General features: G+C 44.6%; 2 protein-coding genes across 4 annotated transcripts in view; both read right to left on the bottom strand.

Moving 5' to 3' along the window:
• Positions 1 to 14,912, bottom strand: part of epas1b (endothelial PAS domain protein 1b) — a 36,051-nt gene extending 21,139 nt beyond the window's left edge. Inside the window, exons 1-3 of one of the 2 annotated variants that reach the window (XM_061790473.1) lie at positions 14,525 to 14,912; positions 14,303 to 14,350; positions 1,085 to 1,275 (exon numbers count right to left, since the gene is read on the bottom strand). In XM_061790473.1, the coding sequence (XP_061646457.1) occupies positions 1,085 to 1,275; positions 14,303 to 14,328 (217 nt within the window). In that variant the 5' untranslated portion in view covers positions 14,329 to 14,350; positions 14,525 to 14,912. Of the gene's footprint in view, positions 1 to 1,084; positions 1,276 to 14,302 lie in introns of both variants that reach the window. The other variant, XM_061790474.1, reaches the window with a different exon arrangement.
• Positions 14,913 to 15,068: 156 nt separating this feature from the next.
• LOC133485977 (protein kinase C epsilon type-like) overlaps positions 15,069 to 24,358 on the bottom strand; it is a 40,339-nt gene continuing 31,049 nt past the window's right edge. For both annotated transcript variants that reach the window (XM_061790477.1, XM_061790476.1), the window contains 4 exons: positions 19,975 to 20,113; positions 19,677 to 19,865; positions 19,011 to 19,157; positions 15,069 to 18,321 (listed from right to left, as the gene is read on the bottom strand). In XM_061790477.1, the coding sequence (XP_061646461.1) occupies positions 18,175 to 18,321; positions 19,011 to 19,157; positions 19,677 to 19,865; positions 19,975 to 20,113 (622 nt within the window). In that variant the 3' untranslated portion in view covers positions 15,069 to 18,174. The remainder of the gene's footprint in view (positions 18,322 to 19,010; positions 19,158 to 19,676; positions 19,866 to 19,974; positions 20,114 to 24,358) is intronic.

The raw sequence follows: 24,358 nt of genomic DNA on the forward strand, positions 1-24,358 counted from the left end.
TACACAAAGTCAGCCGAGATGCAGGATAATTAAGGCCTTCATTTTGGAATTTTTTTTCACATTGAGACATTGTAAAGGGTACGTGGACAACGGGCTAATGAAATGAAATAATCCACAGTTAAAGCCCAACACATCATATAACTAATGAATTATTAATGATAACTGCCAACAAGAGCGACTCGAAAGGATCCACAAAGTCAAGATAGATGCAGGATGACTTAGGCATTAAGTTGGGAAAACCACATTTAAGACTTCTTAAAAAGATTTGTGCAAACCAATCGAATGAAAGCAAATAGTCTACAAAGTTAAAACTCAAGCACGTCATGTAATTAATAAATCCGATCCTACAGCCTCAGTTAATAATGATAACGGTCATCGCATGTAATAAACATCACCGAGTCAAAGCCTAAAAAAAACAACACAAACGGATCATCTAACCAACGTGATCCTCCCTTGCCACTTGGCGAACTAGAAATAACCACATTGACTCGAAATAATCCACAAAGGCAAAGACCAAACACATGCTCATGCAACGAAGACGCATCAGGGAATAAATCAAATTGATCTTAATGATAACAGCACAAGAGAAATGAACGGAATGAGTGGAAATAATCCACAAAAATCAGCAAAGGCATAGTAATATATTATGTGAATTATGTGTCTTTTTTTTAAGGATAATTACAGTCTTTGTTTTGGATAATCCCATTTGAGACTTTTTAAGGAATATATATATGCACACGGTGCGAATAGAAACCACTACAAAGAGTCGAAATAATCCGGAAAGTCAAAGCCCAAGCAAGCACCTGTGTGCACAACATAGACAAATCATGTAATCAATACAATCGATACCACTGGTTATTATTGATAACTGCCACTTGGCACTATAAAAATCAACACAATGACTGGATATAATACATAAAGTCAGGAAAGTCTCAGGAATACAGTACGGTGACGTCCACGCTGACGTTGACACTTTTGAGGAATGTGAAAACAATAGCGCACGTCTTGATAAAGCTTTTGAAATTAAAAGCGACACGGAGGCCAACAAATATTTTACAAACATCGTGTGTGCGCGCGTGCGTACCGCTGGCAAAGAGTCGGCGCGTGCGCAGGAAGCTGATGGCGAGCCTCGTGATGGACGCTTTGTCCAGGTGAGCGCTGACGCTGTGCGGCAGAGGGAGCTGGCGAGCCAGCTCGTAGAAAACTTCCGTTTCTTTACTGCGGCGGCAGCGAGCGGCGTCGCGAGACTTCTCCTTGCGACGCTCCGAGCTGCTCCTGAGCAACACAAAACAACATCACAAATTCACTATTGGGACTGCCTGATGAAAAGCACTTTTCTTTCTTTCTTGGCATTTTAATTCAATAATTGAGATGTTCGATTGTTTACTAAGACAAAAGATGAGAGCGAGATTAACTGCTCAATTAAATCACCTTTTTTATTTTGTTTTAATTGAAAAATAATTAGTGACTGCCAAATGAAAACCATGTACCACCCATTTATTTTTTTTTATTACATAAGTGTTCCCGAATGTCCAATAAAAAAAGTCCACCATTTTTTAATTTTGGTTTCATTTTTTTCAGATGTATTGACTGCCCAATTAAATCATTTACAAAATATTCAATTTAAAAATCACTTTTAAATGCTGTGACTGACCAATGAAAACCACGTACAGTATCTCCTAAAGTTTTTTTTATTTGACAGATTTTAGATAAAATTAAAAAAAAAACCTCTTTGATTCTCTGATTAAAATTAAGCCTTAACTTTAATATTTTTCTATTTTGATTTAAAATATATTAAATCAATTTCCTTGACTGTCCAATGAAAAGCACATACCTCCTAATTTGGTGTTTTTTTTTTTAAATTGATTTTTTTGTAAAAACAAAGTATCTTGAACAATCCAAATAATGTTATTTGAAAAGAATTTGAATCTCTTAAGTTAACTGACCAACATAATGCATGTTGTATCTCATAATTACTAACAATTTATAGAAAAAAAATATTCTAAAAACAAATTAAAATATCGACTACCAACGAGAAGCATGTATCTCCTAGGTTTTGTGTTTAAAAAAAAAAAAAAAAGAAAAAAAAAGTAAATTGCTACATATACACACACACACACACGACACATTCATATATACACACACACAATATTTTTACCACATTTGAACCACATATACCAGAAAGATGGCTAACGCTTATTTTCCAAAGAATATTGTTTTCCCTCATTGCATGCGAGCGGAGCGCGGCGGAGAATTTGGGCTCGCATATGAGCCTACACCGATTAAAAGTGATGAACATCTGTTGACACAATAAATACAAAACTAACAACACACATCTTGGATCGACCACGTATAAAAGTCCTCTTTGTTTGTGTACTGCAAACAAGACAACAACACAGTGATTTCATCACAGCTTGATTGACTGCAGTCGCAGTGAGAGGTGACAAAGGACGGTCATTTATTGGCTGTCGGCCGGCCGTCGCTTCTCGCCGGCAGACATCACGTGGAGGTGTTACGCTGCTTTTCATTTTAAGGGCATTTTCACACCACCGTGACGCTTTCAAACCGCAACGATGCTTGCTGGGTTAACAGAGTTCAGCTAAATATCGACGTGTTCAAGACCACACGATGCAACACCGAGACTTGCTGGAGACCAAGAAACAAGGCTAAAACGTTTGGGAGTCGAGACCGAGTCAAGGTCGAGTGCGTGACAAGACCCAACATCATCATATAAAAAAAAATAATAATAATAATAATAAAAAAAAGAATCTATTTGAAAAACCAAGACAAGGTTGCACAGTTTAAGGGCATTTTCTTTTAAATACATCTGACAGCCAAGAACCAAGAGCCAAGTGTCTGCAACCCTTTCAAAGCACAACATGCAGAAATCTCAAATAAATTCTTGTAAAAAAATGAATCTTAGGATGTTATTGAAAAATGAAGCTTTAAAGGGGAGCTTGGTTCCATTTAAGAACAAGACCGCAGCATTTTGTGGGGTTTCATGATCAAAAACTGAGTCCTGTCCTGAGCTGTGCTTTTTGAGAGCCGAGCGCTTCTCCTTATGATCACATTCAATGAAGTTGAAGGGTAGCAAATCAGCGCCGGTGTTGACAGAAAATCCAGAGTCCGGCCAGTCCGAGACCGAGACGAGACAAGAGACTTTTGGGAGTCGAGTCCCGAGTCGAGGACTTCGAAGATTGGAGTGTTACAACGCTACTGAATATACGCAACATTTGGACCGCATTCCCAATGTAATGCTGGCCGCACAGCAAGTAAAGATGCACACACCAGAGAGTCTGAGGTCAAGATAAGAACTGAACATGGCAGGAATTGAAAGTATGTGACTCAACAGGTCAACAGGCACAACAGAAAGTCAAGGTGCAAGCAGCCATACATTGAACGGCGTAGACAAAAACATTTTGGGCTGATTTCCGTAGGAGGAGTTCGCCCCGAATTTTTCTTGCAGACCAAAATGGCCGACTTCCTGTTCAATATCAGGCAGGGGTCAGTACGATAACCCTGATCAAAAATATAGAATTGCAATTACAGCTCGAAAATCTATTCCTTTGAAATGTTTGGGGAAATGTACTTTTCTCCATTATGCGCTTTCATTTTTAAACAACATATTCAATATTTGGTAGATTAGGAAGTATATAAAGAAAATCAAAATGTAGCGCAACAGTAAGGGCACTTATTTCTCAGAAAACGAGTAGCTATTTTTCAGCTTTTCGCCACTTTGTGAAGTAACGTCAGAGCGGAAACAAGTTGATGTTAGCCATGCTAGTTAGCTAGTCATCGACCTTGGTAGCGAGTCTACGGCATTTATTTCATCAATTGAAGACACACTCGTAGCTGGTTGCAGACTTTCATGTCAGGGCAACATCTGATCTGATATATTGCCATTATCTTGAATTTGTCAAAGAGTGACAGGTGGCGCTCTTGTAAATATCGTATTGGAAGTATCGCCTCGTCTAGTAGCCACTTTTCCGTAAGCACATTTTTCATATCCTTCCTCTACCAAGCTGCGGTAGTCAAAAAAATCTACTGACAATGAAAGGGGGAGGGGGTCGTGACACACGCCCACCCAACATTGTGTCGGTCGGTGAAACTGGTTCCCGGGGCAGATTAGATTTTTTTCCAACTTTCCAAAGGGGGGCTAGTGAGTGAAATTTTGGGCAGTGGGCGGGATTGGAATCGGGACCCCTGAAATACATACATATTCTCATTGCCAAAAATAGTTCAGTTGGCGGTCGTTTTGAGGCCCCGCCAAAACCTTTTATTTCCCCCCCAAGAATAATCAGTGATTCCAAGAACTGCGAGTGAGTGTGCGCGGACACACACACACACACACACAATCATCAAGAAACACACACAAACACGCAATGGGGATAATGTCCAGGAAAAGGCTAAGCACAGATCTTCATGATTTTCTATCCAATGTGCCATCAGTGCGTCTCCCTGCTGTTTACACTCATTAATCTATGCACTAATGAGTGTGTGTTGTGTGGTGGTGTGTATGCGTGTGGTCACCCTTTGATTGTGCGCGTCCATTGTGGACCTACAAAGTTGCAGGATGCCAAACAATGGCGGCGGCGGCGGCGGGGCTCCTGGCAGAGCATCGACTCTTCTGATGTGCTCGCCATCGCCACCCTTGCCAGCGAGGCCTTTCCTGTCTGGAAGCCCCACAAGTGACTACGCTCCGTGATAAGGCACAACCACGGCCAACGAGTGAAAAGCTTCCCGTTTGCCACTGTAGTGAACTGCAGGGATAAGTTCTTGACACACTCGCGATAGGTGAAAATAAGTTGGATCGCTTTCATTTCATCAACAAACGTCGGCTAGCTTAATGCTAACATACGAGGGCCAGACAAGAAGTCGCAAGTCCCTTTTTCCATCCATCCATCCATCCATTTTCTGTACCGCTTCTCCTCACGCGGGTCGCGGGCGTGCTGGAGCCTATCCCAGCTATCTTCGAGCGAGAGGCGGGGTACACCCTGAACCGGTCGCCGGCCAATCGCAGGGCACATCGAAACAAACAACCATCGGCACTCACATTCTCACCTACGGGCAATTTAGAGTCTTCAAACGACTACCGCACATTGACGAATGTCGAATGGGGCGAAAGGAGAACAAAATAAATGGGTTTCCACTGTGACATGTTCTGTGTACTCCAGTACAGCTGTGAGACTCTCAGGAAATTCTTCCAACACTACATTCCTACGCTTAGATCATCTATTTCGACACAGTGATTGAAAATTAGTTGACCAAGAGTCTTAAGACAGAGCAAGATGAGCTTTGAGCCAAGCTACGTCCGCTATCCATCATCGCACGACAGCGTGCGCTCACTCGCACAGACAGACTTTAGCCAACATGTCAATGTTTGATAAAGTTGGGTTGAGCAATGCGACGGGGAAGGGGGGGGGGCAAAATCCCCTATAGTCCCATGACTTCAGGACTACAAATATGGCTGACTGCAGGGGTTTTGTGCGTGTGTGCATCTAAGTGAGGCTGTGGGCCATTTTGGGAGTGATAGTGCATGTGCGCGAGTGTGTGTATGCGTGAGTGAGTGAAGCCGTGAGTGACTCTGTGAGTGTGCGTGAGTGCGCCGTTGTGTGAGGTGTGTGTGACACACACACACACTTTTTAAGGCCTGGCTCAGATGTGCCACGGGGCCAAACGCCATCAACAGTGTCATTAGTGAGCATAGAGGAAAGCAGACATGACTTTATTGTTTTCATCAGGCAGCGCGTGTGCGTGCGTTGCCGGGAGCGTCATCATCTTCATCTTCGTGCTCACCGCCGCCAATGCCAAGGCTAATTTGAGGCGCGGAAAGACGCGGTTGAAAGCCGGCGAGGAAGACAAACGAGCGCCACGACGCCAGACGTTTGGCTGGCCGCGTGACTCTGATCTCCACGCAGGAAAAGACGTAAGCGCGCCCGGCGGCCTTGTTGGCGCGTCCGGCTTCCTCTGTGCCACCCGTGCGAACATCTTGCGGCTTGTCAACACATTGGGAAACGTCTTGAAAACATTTGCGGTCCGACAGTGTGCAACGCAGCCACATTTGGCGGCCATGTTTGTAGTCCAAAAGTGATGGGACTACAAACCGGGGGTCTGATCCACACACACGCACAAAAGCACTCAAATTCACTCTCACTCAGACTCCATGGCAACAGGCAGCGTGACACACTAAGTCAAACATGCGTTTACCTTTGACCTAAAAGCATGTGCTCAGGTGTTGTGTTTTGCATTCAAACACACACAGACACACACAGTCTTCTAGTGTTGTGATAACAAGCTGAGCGGTGCTTATAGGAAACACGAGGCCTCCAAAAACAGCAAGTGTTTGCATTCATGTGTGTGTGTGTGTGGTTTGTCCATGTAACTGTGAGCGTGCAGTACGTGTGTGTTGCATATATTGTGTCAACTTGTGCCTATCAACCTCTGTGTGTGTGTGAGAGTGTGCGTCTGCATGCGTGATACCTTAGTTTATGTGCTTGTACATCAACGTATGTGTGTTTGTAGGTGTGTGTGTGTAGGTGTACAGTTCATCAAGGTGAGTTTGTGTGTAATATGTCTGATCACGTATGTAATGCGCGTGTGTGTACATATGCAGTGCAGTATGCTGTATATATGTGTGTGTGTCATCTACAACCCCAATTCCAATGAAGTTGGGACATTGTGTTAAACAAATAAAAACAGAATACAAAGATTTGCAAATCAACCTATATTTAATTGAATACACTACAAAGATAAGATATTTAATGTTCAAACTGATATTTAGCAAATAATCATGAACTTAGAATTTGATGGCTGCAACAGGTTCCAAAAAAGCTGGCACAGGGTCATGTTTACCACTCTGTTACATCACCTTTTCTTTCAACAACATTCAATAAACGTTTGGGAACTGAGGATACTAATTGTTGAAGCTTTGTAGGTGGAATTCTTTCCCATTCTTGCTCGATGTACAGATTCAGCTGTTCAACAGTCTGGGGTCTCTGTTGTCGTATTTTACGCTTCATAATGCGCCACACATTTCCAATGGGAGACAGGTCTGGACTGCAGGCAGGCCAGTCTAGTACCCGCACTCTTTTACTACGAAGCCACGCTGTTGTAACACAGAATGTGGTTTGGCATTGTCTTGCTGAAATAAGCAGGGGCGTCCGTGAAAAAGACATCGCTTGGATGGCAGCATGTTTCTCCAAAACCTGTATGTACCTTTCAGCATTAATGGTGCCTTCACAGATGTGTAAGTTACCCATGCCATTGTCACTAACACAGCCCCATACCATCACAGATGCTCGTTTTTGAACTTTGCGTCCATAACAGTCCGGATGGTTCTTTTCCTCTTTGGCCCGGAGGGCACAACGTCCACAATTTCCAAAAATAATTTGAAATGTGGACTCGTCGGACCACAGAAGACTTTTCTACTTTGCGTTAGATGAGCTCAGGCCCAGAGAAGCCTGGGTGTTGTTGATAAATGCCTTTTGCTTCGCATAGTAGAGTTTCAAGTTGCACTTACGGACATAGCGCATTCAATTAAATATAGGTTGAACATGCAAATGATTGTATTCTGTTTTTATTTATGTTTAACACAACGTCCCATTTGAATTGGTGTTGTAGTTGAGTTTACTCGTAACGTGTGTTTGCATATCTAAGAGAGCCGTGTTGCGTTGTGTGTGTGTGTGTGTGTGTGTGTGTGCATATGCATAAGAAATGTCGTGGTCATGTGACATAAGACCCTGCCTCTTTGTGTGTTCTTAAAAGAGCAACGTGTGTGTGTAAATTGCTGACGCACTTTAGCACGACCCAAAGTGAAACAAAATGTCCTTCAGCGATGCCAAAACACAACTGCCTTGGACACAAAATGGCCGCTGTTGTCCAAACACTGACTCACACAATGGTGATGGTCCACCATCATGTCTTCTTTCTTAAAGACACATTTGAACTCAAAAGTCCAACAAGTTCACGAGTGCACATAGCACACTGCAAAGACCCAATTTGTCAGGAAGATGAATGCTACTTTATGACAATTGTTTCTCAAGACGACCTAGCCTTTTCCTCGTCTGCTGACCCCAAGGTTAATTTGTAATGAATTCCAACTCAACAATACCGTCCTGTCACACCCGCTGGATGAGAGAGATTTCCTTCAATTGGAGAAAATCAGACGGTCCTTAGGGAAATGATGGGGACCGACGTGCAACTTAGAAATGTAGAAATGATATTTTTGCTATGATGAGGGACATGAATGACTACCTGCCTGCTGCTGCCTCTATTGCAGTCGACCTTGGTTGGTTGGCTTGGCTGTGTACTACTTGATTTTTTATTTACAGCATTTTATTTTGTCACGACCATTCAAAACTTTGGGGTCACTTGGAGATGTGCTTATCTTTGAAAGAAAAACAACACTAAATTAATCAGAAATAACGTGTAGAAATTATTGAAGTGGAAAAAATATATATAAGGACATATCTAAGTGATCCCAAACACTTAAAAGATATGTTACAAATATGTGAAAAATGTCTTTTCACAGAAAATGTAAAATTGTCTAGCTGACCCCAAACCTTTGAAAAGGGAAGTTTTTTCCCCAAGAAGAAGCACTTATTTTCACATGAATCTGTAAAGAAACAATCTATTTATTTGTATTATTTATGTGTAATTGTGAGGGGAAAAAGTTGCTTGGTATCTGGAGAAATAAAGATAATCCCAGATGAAAAAAAAACAACAACAAAAAAAACCCCAAAACTTGTGTCATTGTCATTGAATTTTTCTATGAGCAAATGGAAAAGAGATTAAAATGTTATTTTAAGGCCCAGGTCGCCCAGCCCGACTATTGTAATTCTTCAGTTCCCTGAAAACACAAGGACGGACTTAATTACATGACAATAGGACATTGAACTTGCTACCTTCCATTTTTAATACGACTTGCACACGCATGCACGCGCACGCACGCACGCACACACCTTTCCTTGCTTACAGTTAGCCTTCCTGCGCTTGTGGCGCCTGGCCGACACACAAACAACACGGCAACAATACAACGCTGGCTAATCTGTGATCCCGAGGAACACGGAGTTCTGGAAACTCAGCCAAACGCACACACGCGCGCACACACGCACGACCGCACACACGGCCAGACAAACACGTTTTCCCGCTCCGGGGCCCCAGATTGAGCTCAATCAGGGGAAGAACGATGCAGGAGATTGCTGATGATTGTGATAGGCCATGAAAGAGGAGCGCAGCTCGCCCAAGAAATAAACAAAGCCGCCCGGGTACAGACGGGCCGATTGAGAGGCGCGCGCAGGCGACGGCGAGCGGAGGGCACAGGTGGCGTTTGCCGGCCAGACGACCAGTCGGAATACCAAACGAGACGGACGGCGAGAAGCCAGAAGGGCGGGACAGGAAGTGGCCCTGAAACACACACACACACGCACGCACACGGTGCCATGCGCACGTTGTGTTTTACCCTTAAAACCATCGTCACGGTGACATGAGGAAGGAGACGAGTGACGAAGACAAGTGAAGATGTTCTTCATTCTTTGGTGCAAGCGTGACAACGTCTCTGCCAAAACAATTACGGCAAATTAGCGGCGAGAGATTGTCGCATTGTCTCATTTGCGAGTTCAACTCCGATTGGTTTGTGAGGGAGGCCAGCATGGTGAAGCCAGTGGTTAGTGAGTCTGCCTCACTGTGGAGAGGTTCCGGGTTCGAATCTCAGCTCACGCCCAGGAGTTTTTATTATTATTATTATTTTTAAACATCTTAACTTCATTGTCGCCTGTGAATTATCAATAGTTGTGAATGCTTGTTTGTCCATTTGCGCCATGTGATTGGCTGACAACCAGTTCAGGGTGAGCCCCGCCCCTTCCCCCAACTCACCTAATAAGGACAAGTGTTGTAGAAAACGGCCGGCCGGAGCCGAAGACGTCGTCTTACGTTACGTGCAAAATGAGTCCTTGGCATCGCAAGAACGCGTCCAAGTTGGAAATGTTTACCTCGAGCTGGCGCCTTCCCGTATTTTCTTTTTGGGATTTCGTTTCTCGTTTCCGGATACACGGCGAAATATTCTGCCCGCCGGTCGGTAGCGTGAGACGTAACCGCGACAACAACATGTCCCGCCAAAAAACACGAGCACATCTCCCGACGGGCGGACTGAGCCCGTCTTGTTATTGGGTCCAGGCCGGCTGCCAATTAACATGTCAGGTCACATGACGTCAGGCTGCGCGCGCACGTGTGTGTGTGTGTGTGTGTGGGCGCGCGCGAGTGAGTCCGGTTGAAAGCGTTTAATGTGCTACACTAACAAAAGACTCAAAGAGATACTGAAGATATTACAACGTATTATATTTAATAGCTGGGACCGAGTCGAGATTAGAATCAGAATCAACTTTATTGGCCAAGTATGTTACAAGACACACAAGGAATTTTAGAGGACTTAAAAGACTTCCTTCATACCACAACTACCACATTGCAATTAGTGAAACCATCAATACGATATAAAAAAGGCAATATAACAACACACAAATGTGCCGTGTACATTCACAATTAATACTACAACAAATATTCATCTCACTCACCAGAGACGCTTCGATGATCAAAATATTGTTACGATATTGTCACAATATTACAGCGGCAAAATATTGACAACAATGTCGTCAAGCTTCTGTCAGTCAGACAGTGACAGGCTGATGATGTCATCGCTCCCAAAAAAAATAAAATAATAATATATATTTTTTTTAAACTGCAGCTAAATGCTTTTCTTCCCAACAAGTCTGCAAAGAACCCGGACCCCCGCCGAGGCCACGATGGGCGCCCGAGCTTCCATTTTGGTCGCGGGAGGAAGCGGAAGCGAGGGAGCCGATGGCGGCCAGGAAACAGGAAGCGGCGAGGAGCCAAGACATGTGAAGGAGGCCAGCGGGGAAGAAAACCAAAGGAGACAACCGTCCTCATTTCAAGCGGAAACCTACACAAGCCCCTTTCACACCGAGATCCTGCAACACTGGAGCCGCCATCGGCCGCGCACGCGAGCCAGCCAAGTGGCGGCGTTCCAAATTAAGCTTGTCAAGACGCGCATTCAAAAATGCATTAGGGTTTCAAACTAGGGTTTAAGTTGCAAATATTCTTTCAAATTTGGATTTCAAACCAAGGGTGAGGCTGTCAAGACACGTTTAGGGTTTTAAATTACCGGTAGGTTTTCAAACTCAAGTTCAGGTTTCAAACAAGGGTTAGGCTTTTAAATTGGGGTTTTAAAGTAAGGTTTCAAATTAGGGTTTTAAGACAGGTTCGGTGTTTTGGGATAAGTGTTTAAAATTGGGGTCAAATTAGGGTTAGGGTTTCAAGCAAAGTTTACACTTTCACATGAGGGTTTTTGAGGTCACAACCCTGACCAATGAAAAGCAGGCGGAAGTCGAATGTCCACCAATGGGATCGACTGCTGCCTCCTGGCTTCTTCGACCCCTCGTGGTTGCAACTCCCCCCCCTCCCACTCCCACTCGAACTATTCCACTTTTTATCAAACCGCCTTAGCGCCATGTGACCTTCTCCACGGTCTGGCTTCAACGTTCAAGTCACGTGTGCGGAAACGAAACGCGTTTGTCCTACGGGAGGTAAAAATAACGCTGTCGACGCACTGGAGCCTGACTTGCTGGTCGCAGAGGACGCGCGGCGGCAAGATAAACAATAACAACTGGACCTCGGCCAGGGAGCGACGGACGGATGCCGACAAAGCGTCCGTCGGCCGCCTTCCGTCTCCGACGTCGCGCCACGTTTCATAATGGCAACTTCTGCGAGAACATGTTTGCCTCCAAGTTTAATAACGCCCATTTATTATGACTCCGAGATTTGATTGTGCCAACTTTCATCACCGATGTTCAATTAACCCCATCCAAAAAAATAAAAATAACGCCAACTTTAAAGCTCAACGGCGGCCGTCGTCAATCACGGAAATCATCGCCATAACGTCATATATACATATTAATACTTACAGACAGCAGTGATAATTTTCTACTGTCACACACACTCAGGAACACACACACACACATTTCCCCTGCAGCCACACTGGTCAGCTTCCCTAAAATGGCCGAAGGCGGGAACGTGATGATGAGGAGAAGCAACAGGCCACAGTGGCTCCAGTGTGTGTGTGTGTGCGTGCGTGCGTGCGTGTGTGTGTGTGTGTGTGTGTGCCCGCTTAATACCTGGCCGCCCACCAAAACGCGCGTGGCACGGAGGTGACAACATAATTGCGCGCAGCCACAGCCGGCAAACGAGCTCGCGCGGGCGCCGACGGACGGCGACGAAGTCACGGACGCCCGCGGCGTGGACGCGCGCATCCAAGTCGAAGCGGATCACGGCCACAAATTCCATCGAGAAGCTCCCTTGCATGTTCTCTGCCAGGAGGCGCACAAAATAGATCACAACAAGGAAAATAGCAAATATTGATTCGGGATTACATGGAGAGGTACAACGATTCATCGGCGACTAATTGATTATCAAATGAATCAACAATGTCTTTTGATCTTCAATTAATCGATGAGACCTTGTTTTAAAAAAAAAAAATTCAGCCTCTCAGCAGTAAACATGAACAATTATATTTATTATAATAACGAAGCAAACGGACAATCGCGGTGTATCATCAAATTAAGACATTTGCAAACATTTCCTTTTACTTTGGAAAACAAATATCAAAATGATTCCTGTTTTTTTGACAAAAACCAGGAGCTGAATTAAATGAATGGTTTTGCATTTTCTGCACTGTCAATTTAAAATAATGTCCTCTTTTAAAAACAAAGGGATGTAAATTAAAGAACCTTTTTAATCCAATTAATAAAAAAAATTTTAATCAGCAATTGCGGCTCTAATTTCATGTAATGTGAACATAAAGTGTGCTAATCTAATCTAATCTACTCTAATCCCCCCAAACACCAGAAGATTAAGATGTTGGTATATGCAAGCAATAAATATAGTCTGATTATATCCCAGCGACATTTGGCCAATGAGTGCAAAGTTGTAATGTAAAAAGCACTTTTTGCAGAGCGACACCAATACAAGCATTCGCACTTCAGTGCTCACAGTTACCGCCAGTAGGCTACTTGTGATACATTCATATTTCAGTTCATACAATGACGGGTATTTGTGAACAAAGACCTCTTTTGTTTGTGACGATTCGCCGGTGTGAAACCGCCACGGCGTAGCGCCAACTACTGGAGAGGAGGACTGACTCAAGGGCAAGATTTTTTTTTAATTTCTTTTTTCTTTAGTATCGGTGGCTGATATCAGCAGCCTTCAAGAGTACCCGATACCTTGAAATAAGGCCAATAACCTTTCGGTACCGGCTCGTGTTCCCGCACGCACCCTTTTCCTGGTGAAGGATTTTAATCCGCCATAATTTGACAGGTGAAATGTGTTCAACATCTGCACTTTTCCTGGTCGAAGTGATCAACATTCGCCAGCCACACCACTTTCCTATGAAAAGGTTCAATTTTCCAGTCCGGCAGTGTTCAACGCCCACACTCCAGGGGTTTAACACCCGTACCGGCCCACAGCATCCACACAATTGTGCCAATGAAGGGACTTAAAAGATATATTTATCATTTATTTTCCCCATTTAAAAGAGTTCAACAGTCACACAACGTTCCTGGTGACAGGGTTAAACATTGCCACTTTCCCACTATTATGAGTATGAAATGCGAACTTTCATTTCAAGAAGTCAGCAAAGTTTCAGTCAACCTACGCTTTGCTTCTGAGTAGGAATAAAAACAAAACACAACCGGAATAATTTCACATTACAATGCCCAAAGCTGTACAGACATTTTTAAATGACCTTCGACCTTCCAGAGAAGTCACATCAACCACAAATAAGGAATTAAACAATATAATATAATATAATATAGTATTTACAGCGATATGCGGTGTGTTACAATAAAGACAATGAATTCATGGCTGAGTCTTTCGGGGACTGTAATATGAGCATCGCCAGTCCCTATAAACTTATATAATAAATCAAACACACATTGAATCAATCACATCGGAGGCTTTCAAAAGTGTCAAACTCAACTTTCAAAGTCCAAAAGAACATATATTCAATTTAGACCAAATGTAAACTGCTGCACTTCATTGAGAGGTTCTGTTTTGGTTCTTTTCATACAAGAAGATCAAAGTATTAGAAATACAGCATGATGCAGCTGCATCCCCCCCCCAAAACAAATAAAATAAAATAAAAGCCTTTTAAGTGCAACAAGAGTTGACAGGACTTCTTAAAAAAACTTTAAAGTTTGAATAAAGCCATTTGAAGACAAAATAAACGTCATCTTACCTCTTTTTGTCTTTGTCGGCTGTCATCTTTCCAGCGGCAACAAATCCGCTCAAGTGTCCAATGAAACCAAAGCAAAGAGAGAGAAAAAAAAAAATACAAAATAAAAACAGGGAATGAAAAAGTGCGTGTTGGTCAGCGGGACAAAGCGGCGCCGCTCGAGTCCGCTCAGAGTGAAGGTGAGGCGGCCACGAGCAGGGCGGAGGGTCGCCGGTGGCTCGCTACCTTGGGGAACCGGGGGCCGTACAGTCTCAGGACACTGCCGAGGATTGTACAGCCTCTCCCCGCACAAGAGCTCCACGAGGGTCGCCGGGGGAGGGGGGGGGAGGGGGCGGAGGGAGCGACGGCAGACACGCCGCCGTGGAAAAACAAAACAAAACAAAAAAACAAAACAAGTTGTCGTCCGGCCACTGAAGTGACCGCTCGCTTGCTAGTCGTCGTCACACTGATTTACTGGTTGACTGCTTTACTGACTGGCGGGCAGCGGATTGCGGCTCCTGAGCGCTGATTGGCTGAAAGTCACAGCGAGGGAACGCCCCCCCCACCTTACCGGCCCCACCCCCCGGAAATCTGCCCTTTTTTTTTTGGGTGACCTTCTATCTTCAAACTAAAAGAAAATTCAAACGATAAAAAACCTGCTCGTTTTCCATGTGACGGGTGGCAAAACGTTTTCTTCCCCAGGGATATTCTAACTACTCAAAAGTTTCTACACAAAAAACTATGAACTGCATTCATCACATAATGTTGGCGATCAATAAGGATGCAGAAACACGTGACATCATGAGTTTAATTTAATACACTTCACGTCCTTTGAAAATGCAGCACACTTGGCAACATGGGGAACTGACACAAAGAAAGTAACGAAAATACCCAATGTACACGTAACACTTGGCGAGGGCAACGAGGTTGACGCGAGTTTGATCAGGATCGGTTATTGCATCTGTACATTTCTGACAGCCGACTTAATTCATTTTACATTTTATGGCCAGACATCAAACTTCGGCGCCGTGCTCCGCCCACACACAATGACGAAAAGTCAAATTCCTCACCACGGACTTTTCAAAGCATTCCTGTGCTGAGCTGTTTGCCGATATGCTAAAATGGCCACTTTAAACCAAAATGGCGAACTTCCTGTGTCTTCTCAGGAAGAGTTTCTGGAGCGTTTTTCTTTTTTGCCGCAGGGGGCTGAATTTTCAAAACATCCGTGAGCTGCGTTACTAGCATTTTTATTTTTCAAGGCAAGTCAACAAATTACAGATTTTCCTCAACATTAACACGAATGCAAAAAAAAAATAAAAAATGTCTTGAGTATGCAAAGCCGTCAAGGTGGTCATTTATTTGACCTTAGAATAAGCGAATATTGTCAGTAATGCGGGCAGAATTGCAGCGTATGAATGCTCAAAACGTTTAGCGGGAAGGCGAGTTCCGGGACGGAAAAAACGAGCCTGCGCAGGTCAACCAACGAGCACGACGACAATCTTGCTATCGACGACACGCTTATCAACCTTGTAAAATCAAATCAATAAATAAAATCTCATCTATGCGGTCTAAAGCTCGTCAGCATTGAGTTTCCTTTGTATCGTTTTGTCTTCTACCGTTGCAAATCATCGACAAGTTGAAAAATGGGAATTTTCCTGACAGTACTAAATCTCATCAACAATATTCATAAATAAAATAGTATTTTAAAAGGAGTTGCTGTTGCTCAATAATAAGTCATATCTGACAATTTCCCCTCTCGGATTTCTGGTGGGAAAGAAAATCACATGGAATTGATAAGTTCAGCCACTTTCCCAGGGCGTACAACGAGTCAATTGTGATGTTGCTTATGAAACTTTGTTTTGTTTTGGGGTCATGCTTTATGTTTCAGTTTCACTGATTTGAGCATGAACTATTCACTTGAAACCCACACAACAACTTTTTTTTGCACTTAAATACACATAACAGGGACTGAAATCCATCCATCCATCCATTTTCGGAGCCGCTTCTCCTCACGCGGGTCGCGGGCGTGCTGGAGCCTATCCCAGCTATCGTCGGGCAGGAGGCGGGGTGCACCCCGAACCGGTCGCCAGCCAATCGCAGGGCGCATACAAACAAACAACCATTCGCACTCACATTCACACCTGCGGGCAATATTAGTGCAGTGGTGCCTGGACGAACTCAGTTTCCTTGGAAATCAAATAAATTCTTCTCATTGAATTTAAATGAAATTTACCGTTCAGTAAGTGGATCGTTGGTTTTCATTCACTCTAGTTTTCGGACAATTCGGTTTTTGACAATTTTGTTTCATCCAAATTTTGCCCCAGCTTCCATACGTCCATTCAGTTTTCATACAAAAGAAACCGAGGCATTCATTTCCCGGAATCGGTGCACACTCTTCCTAAGCATTTCGTAAGTTGTGTAAAAAAGGGTACAACGGACAACGGAAGGCGCACTCCACAACGCAAGCGTTTATTAATGACACACGGCAATAACAAGCCTCCCGGTCTGCTCGGCAACATCAGCGTAACACATCCTGCCAAAAGTCAGACCTTCAAGATAAAAGCTAGCAGTAAAATAATAGTTTTGCCTCACTCTCTTTGACCTCTTAGTGGCTAATTTAGCAGTCGCACTCAATAAACAAGAACAAAATAGTTTGGGTTATTATACTGCCGTGCTTTTATTTTGAAGGAGGATGTTATAGCGATGTTGCCCTGCTATTTCAAACTGTTTTCTGTCTGTGAAATTTTAGTTATTCTCTAGAAGATGTATGTGTTGTTCATATTTTTGGATGCCTAGATTCTAGACTATGGAACTTACATTATTTACATTATTTCCTATGGAAAATATTGTTTAGGGTTTTGTACAATTCGGTTTTAGTCAGACTTTTTGGAATGGATTCATCATAAAAACCGAGGTTCCGCTGTTAAGTGCATCGGCGACCGCGGCTCGCCTTGCCCACACGCAAGGGCATCAGAGTACAGAAGACCCCCGCGGGGCCAAGCCGGACCGCGAAAACCGAAAATCTGCGGATACTTGACGGCCATTATAATTGCATGGGGAGGATTTTTTTCCAAACAAAACAAATTCTTGAATAAGCGGGGATAAACTGCCGATTGGTGTTTTCAGGGTTTCAAGGTTGAAAGAACTAATTCAATTTAAAAAAAAAAACTGGGAAAAATGTGGAAAAAATAAAATAAATCCATTAATCGCTGAATCCGTGGGTGCCGAAGCAAGTATGCGGGGGTCCACTGTACCTTAATTTCCACTTCAGTCGAGCAGCGAAGAAATATGAAGCTCTCTCGTCATCTAAAAATTTGCCACGTAACATGCAAAACTCATAAGTTGGGGCACTTGTAAGTCAAGGTAGCACTGCATTGGCAATGCAGACAAAATGTGTTTTTGCTGGTACGAACGCTTGCAGGTGAAAGAACGTCGCTTGCGCACACCGCACCAATTTTGACCCCCAGGTGCTGACCCAAAGTCACTCAAGCGGCATTTGACTGACAACTCAAAATAGGAAAAATAAAAACTTGAAAATGTTCAAAATGTCAGAAGAATGTCCACTTTTTACCAAGAAGTCCAACAGGTGGTTTTAATACTGCTGTGCTGGAGCACTACAACGCACGTCGTCGGCTTTCGATGCGTTGAAAGCGCGAGAAAGCAATGCACACGGTGGTGGTGAATAGGAAATGACGCGTGAGAGGATTTCAGGCCACGAGTCACACATGCACAAAATCAACGGCGACTCGGGTTCATCGGCGGATGAACGCTCAAAATCGTACATTGGAACACAGATGGCCTAGTATAATTCCTGGCGAAGAATCAGCCAAGTTCACTTTTGGTTCTGCGAAGATGTCGTCGTACGAGTCGTAAGCGTCGAGGGCTACGTTATGCGTCTACGCCGCAATGTCCTCCGCAAAGTAGGAGAAACCTTGGAACTCGTCCTGGTTGATCTGCTTGACCACGCTGTCGTCCACCGGCGTCAGGACGGGTTCTTCCCGCGTGAAGTCCTGGTCGAAGTTGTTCACGTCCCGTTTGGTTTTCTACCAACATCACATTAAATATGCTATATTAGAAGTTCATATATCAAATAGAATGTAAATATCGTCAATCCTCGCATCTCTAAAATGACAACTTTTTAAGAAAATGCCATCTTTCTTGCGTAACCAAACACTGCGTCGTTCAAGTTGGTATTATACCTTATATTAAAAATGAATTCATCACGCTGTCATTGAGCCACATCGAAGGCTGCGCTCAACAATCCCGATCGGACAAAAAGCGATGAAATGAAAAGCAAAAGTCTTTGGCGGAGGTCTAACAGTCGTGAGAGAGACGAAATCTGCACACACGTACCTTCGTACTAAATTAGTCAATAAGGCGTTACAAAAAAAACAAAAAAAAAAAAAAAAAAACGACAACGTGGGGGAAGACCAATTGTATCAATTTGTGAAAATATACTGGATGAAATTGACCATATTTGGACTTTTGGGTTTCCGCCCGACAGCGATGATATGGTGCATTAGACGTGTTAATTATGATGTAAATATGCTACATGAGGATTCGACATTAAATAGGACTTCAAAGGATGTTGCGCGTGTCGTAAATATGAGCGAAACACAACGCGCAAAACAGCGGTGAAGACAATAGAATGACAATGATTCAACAAATGCTTCTTTCACATCTGAACATGGCAGTCTTGTAACAATCTCAGAATCATTGCGTGTGTACTGACGATGCGAGGCTTGAACGGCGGTTGCATCTTGCGAGCCTCCAGCAGCGTCCAGTCGATGGCTCTGAAAAAGGGGTGGAGCTTGATGGCGTCCTCCAGGCCGTGAGCCGCCACGCAGCCCAGACGCTTGCTGGGATTTTTGGTCATGAACTGTAGAGAGGAAGGTCGACGCGTCAGTGTGTGCGTGAACCAAGTCTCACGATGTCAATTTCATTCCTCATCAATTCGACGAAATGACACGCACGGTTCGACGCGCCTCCCAAAAGTTTATCAATCAAACCGCGACTAAAATGTTTTGTTATTATGCAGAGACAAAACATGTTGATTGGACAGGCGGCTGGATGGATGGATGATTATAGATGATGGACGGGTGGGTGAGCGGATGGATGCTCGATGCTCGTGAATGATAGCTGACGGGTGCATGATAACGGATGGAGTAATGGGATGGATGGCGCTGAACATATCACGTGTGGGCGGTCGGACGATAGGTGGATAATGGCGGGCTGGCTGACAATGCTAACAGATGATGGATGGATGACAGATGGGTCGTGGATGGACGGATGCGAGGTGAAAGAAGGATAGACGGACGACAGCTGTACAAACGGGTACATTGCTGGCGGACGGACGGACGGCTCGCCGAAGCCGCGGGCGGCGAAGGTGCGCGCTGACCTCTTTGAGGACGCCGACGGCCTCCTTGCTGAGCCAGACCGGGTAGAGCACGTCGTCGTGCAGGATGGACTCGAACAGGTCGTCCTCGTTGTCGGCCTCGAACGGAGGCTGACCCGCCATCATCTCGTACATCAGGACCCCCAGAGCCCACCAGTCCACCGACGGGCCGTAGTCCAGCTCCTGGAGGATCTGTGCGAAAACACACAACAACCAATCAGGATCAGCGAATGTTAGGACAAAGTTTGAGTGCGTGCGGTGACGGGAAGCGCGCGTGTGTGTGTGTGCGCCTCGAACTGACCTCTGGCGCGATGTAGTCTGGCGTCCCGCAGAAGGTGTTGGTGCTGACCCCGTTGAGGATGCCCTCCTTGCACATGCCGAAGTCTGCCAGCTTACAGTGTCCGTCTGCGTCCAGCAGGATGTTGTCCAGCTTCAAGTCCCTGGAGGCCAAAAACAATTCCAAGCACTTAGCGGAGGCGAATTGCACAAAAAGCTCTTTTTCTCGGTTTTAGGTGACAACGCTCGAAACAAACTTTTCATGGCGGAGAAGAGAGTCGACTCTTTCTTTTGGTAGGTTTGGTGCTGATACGGTCACAGAACATAATATTCGTTTTTCGTCTCGAAAGATAAGTCAGTAAGGCGGTAAAACGGGACAAAAGCCCGGTAGGGAATTGAGTTCTAATCTTCATCCGACAAATAAACTAATAGAAACATTTGGAATACAGCATGAAACACAACGGCGGAATTTCAAGCCCCATGCAAAGCTGTCGGTGGGGTACAGTTTGGGAACGTCACGTGCCCCTCCCACCCCCCGCCGGGTTACCAGGCGACGGCGGCGGAGGGAGGAGGAGGGCGCCCGAGCATCGGGAGATAAGAGCGGACGCGTTGAGAGACGACAGAGTCGACGGCGAACGCGGCCGCTCGGAGCTTGATGGTTGATTGCGAGAAAAATGTCAACATCGCCGCCGCCGCCGCCGCCGCCGCCCTTAAGCGACTCTCTTTTCCAAAGTACAGCCGCCCAGACAAGCCCAAGCCGCGGCCGGCACGAGGGAGGGGGGGGGGGGGGGGGGGGGGCGGCGCAGCTCTCATTCGCTTATGCAACTGTGCAGCTGCTTTTTTGTTTTTCTTTTAGAAAGCCAGCGAATCAAAAAGTCGATTCATCCTTCCGATTTGCTGGCTAAGAGACTGCCGATCGCCATAGCGACGGCGCTACTGGAAAAGAATCATTTTTTAACATGGTGCTCATTCGAAATTGTTTTTTTTTTTTTTTTTGTTTGTTTTTAATTTTCCCTTAAATCAGGCATCATTGCCATCAAGCTCAGCAAATCGATTCGAGGCGATTCGCTGCGCACTCTTCCATGAACTCCTTTGACACTCTCGGGCGGATGTGTGCGCAAGTTAACATTTCGCACATTTCCATTCACTTGTTTTTAATCGAGCAACAATGCACAGCAATTGTCATTTCAAAAAATACACTTCAATTCAAATGTATTCATACCCTGGCCAGATTTACATTCTCGGTTCCGAGGAATAAATCTAATCTGTTTTGCATCATTATTGACATCATGACCCCCCCCCCCCCCCCAAAAAAAATATATATTACAAAATAATCAAATACAAAAATTCTTCATAGCCTTGCTAAAGTGCCGTCTTTACAATTTGAATATCTTTTGGGCGGAACTGATGTGGCAAAAGTGTAAAATGCATAGAGGTTTAAGTAAAACACATTTTCATCACTTTTGACATTTTGACCCCCCCCCAAAAAAAAAAAGAAAATCCCAAATTATTCATACCATGGCAGAAATTATTATTATTATTTTAGCTGAATTTGTCTTTGGTGGATGAGGCAGCACGGTGGAGGAGAGGTTTGGGCGCCTGCCTCCCTAGTTCTGAGGCTCGAGGTTTGAATCTCAGCTCTGGTCTTCCCGTTTGGATTTTGCGCATTCTCGCCTCTCTCTCTCCAGCTCCCCTGCGACCCTCATTAGGATAAGCGCTCCACAAAACGGATGGATGGATGAATTGAGTGGAAAAACAACCTGTAAAGCCAGCCACACATTGGGCGAGGCACCTGAATAAGATGGAAGTGGACAATCGCCAACAATTTACAGCCGGCAACCGACCCTCGCGCACACACGCGCGGTCCCAAACGCGCTGCGATAACAAAAATATCAACAACCACAAAGTGGGATCCCTTGTGTTCTTATTGGGGAAGACCACCTACAGTGAGACCTCCACTTACAAGTGCCCCAATTTACGTGTTTTTCCAGTCGTGCACGGTCGCTTGGTCGATTTTTTTTGCTTTGTGTTGTGTGTCGAGGAGAGGCAAATATGTGCATCTTTATGATGCTAGCGCTAAAAATAATCAGGATGCGCAAATGTCAGCCAACTCCTGGCGTGAAATTTCCGCGCCGCTAGGTTTAGAGGCGGAAACTCACGCGGGACGAAGACGTCCGCGTGAAGAGGAGAATGGGCGGAAAATCCCAGCGTTCTGCCGTTTTGTTGTCGCGGCCGTCTCCCCCGTGTCGTGTCGTGTCCGGCAAACGTGAGTCGGACTCGAACTTCGACGGGGCGCAGGTAAGCGATGAAGGTAGCCTTCTTTAGGTTCCTTGTGAACGAGAATTCCAGTGCTGGTGTGTGCCGACGGTTTTTTGGTCACATGGCAATAACGTGACAATAGCGGCAGAATAGCTCACAGTTAAGTCATTGTCGTGTGGACACACACACTGCCGGAGTTACGGGTCAAGGATTTTATTTTTGAAACGTGGCTTTGATTTCCCGGAAAGCGACTTCGGGTGCCATCGCAAAATAAAACCCAGACGAAAGTCAAGTGAGGAACGGTCCCGGGAAATGGAGAATCGGACGGCTGAAGGGAATTGGAGCGGCTACTTTTCACATTTCTGCCAGTAGGGGTCGCCGATGGATGTCTTCGGGACATGACCGTCACGCACAATATCAGAATATTTGTCATATTTTTGGGGTGAGTTTTCTTACGTGAAATGGACGCCTCGGCTCAATAAGGATGGGACAAAAAGTGATTTCATACAATTTGTTAGCCATCCGACAAAATCCCTTCGACAAATTTGAAAATGAACCAAAAATGTCTGACTTCCTGTGTATTTCCATGCGTGGCCTCTTGAGACTTTTTGTGCCTCTCCCCATGACAGACATCTCGATCGAACTTTATTTCCCGAAGTCGAACTTGCTCCGAGGGATGGATTTTCCAAAAATTCATCAACTGACTTTTTAGTTTGCGCTTGTACGGCCACTCATCAAACTCTGCTTCCATTTTCCGCCCACGTGCAACTACAACAAAGTATCTAAAGTATTTCACAATTTTGATGAAAATGATGAAACTATTTCAGAATTTAGCGGCACCCAAAATCTCGAGGGCAAGTTGGTCTTTGAAGGAGAAAATGAGCCGAAAATAATCAGCGAGGGTAGTGTTAGAAACCGACTTTGAAATAATATGACATTTCGGGTTGAAACTATATGTATCGTCAATTGTAGACGTTTTCAGGAGGCATCCATTCCTCGTGATTTTCCACTCTTGGCGTCACGGCTTTGCCGTCTAACGCTTGCCGATAGCGAGGATTTAACTGTACGAGGAATTTGAACTTAATACTGACTTTTCTCAACACACTACCGCCATTATTCTCTGTAAACGATCGTGTGAAATGAGCCCGGTAATGGTGGTTAGTAATAACTCCCAGTGCGTAATTAGCATTCGGTGGCCCAAGCGGTCGGGAGTGCGAAAGCGCGTCCAAAGGCTTTTTTAAGCTCGCGCAGGCAGCTGACCCGAGCCCGACAAAACGCTTTGGCATTTGCGCTGGGAACTCGGAGGAGCCCAAATACAATTGAAGTTCATTCATCGGTCACTTAGAATTCTGATGGGAGGGGCTGTTTACATACGCATACATCATCAGGAGCAGCTCAATATTTGTTTTTTCAAATAACAAAGACAACAAATAAAAATACCTCATACCCGTCAAAGCACTTGATCATTAAATGTATTAATTATTGCTACAGACCGGTTTTGCTCATTGAAGTTGGCCGTAACAAGTTTTGCTCTGAGCAACCAATCAGAAGACGGAAACGCTCTGATGTCATCGAGGGCGATTTTGAAATCTGCTCGGTTCAAGAAATAGTCCCATCGCTAATATCGTTGAACTTAAATGCTTATTGGAAGGCCGTGGGCAGATTAGACTGACGTGGCAACACACAGAGGCTGAAATCTGATTGGTTAAAAAAAAAACTGGAAGCTACCACAATTTCATTGTATCTGCACCATACAGAATTGTCATTCAGCTTTTCTATTCTATTCAATATTCTCGCTGTCTTTCTCTGATTTTCACCATTTCATTCACCTCAGTCTTTATTTTGTTATCTTGGAATAACGTTTGTATTGCCCATTCCATATCCAAGTAAATTATGGAAGAAAACCGAGAAGCGTGTGCGGAGTTTTATTTTCTCGGACAAAGTTGTGGACGACCAAAGAATGATTAGCGCCTCAAGATCATGTTTGGCTAATTAGGAAGCTTACACTCGTCATCTGTGACTTGATTCTCTTTCGGGGGTGCGCATCAGAAATCACCTTCGACGCAACGCATTGTTCAGGAACACGCGCGCGCGCGCATACAAACACGCGCACACGCGCAGCAATCAGGTTTAATTGAGGACATTTCCTG

The sequence above is a fragment of the Phyllopteryx taeniolatus genome, chromosome 11, assembly GCF_024500385.1.
Source record: "Phyllopteryx taeniolatus isolate TA_2022b chromosome 11, UOR_Ptae_1.2, whole genome shotgun sequence".
Lineage (NCBI taxonomy): Eukaryota > Metazoa > Chordata > Actinopteri > Syngnathiformes > Syngnathidae > Phyllopteryx > Phyllopteryx taeniolatus.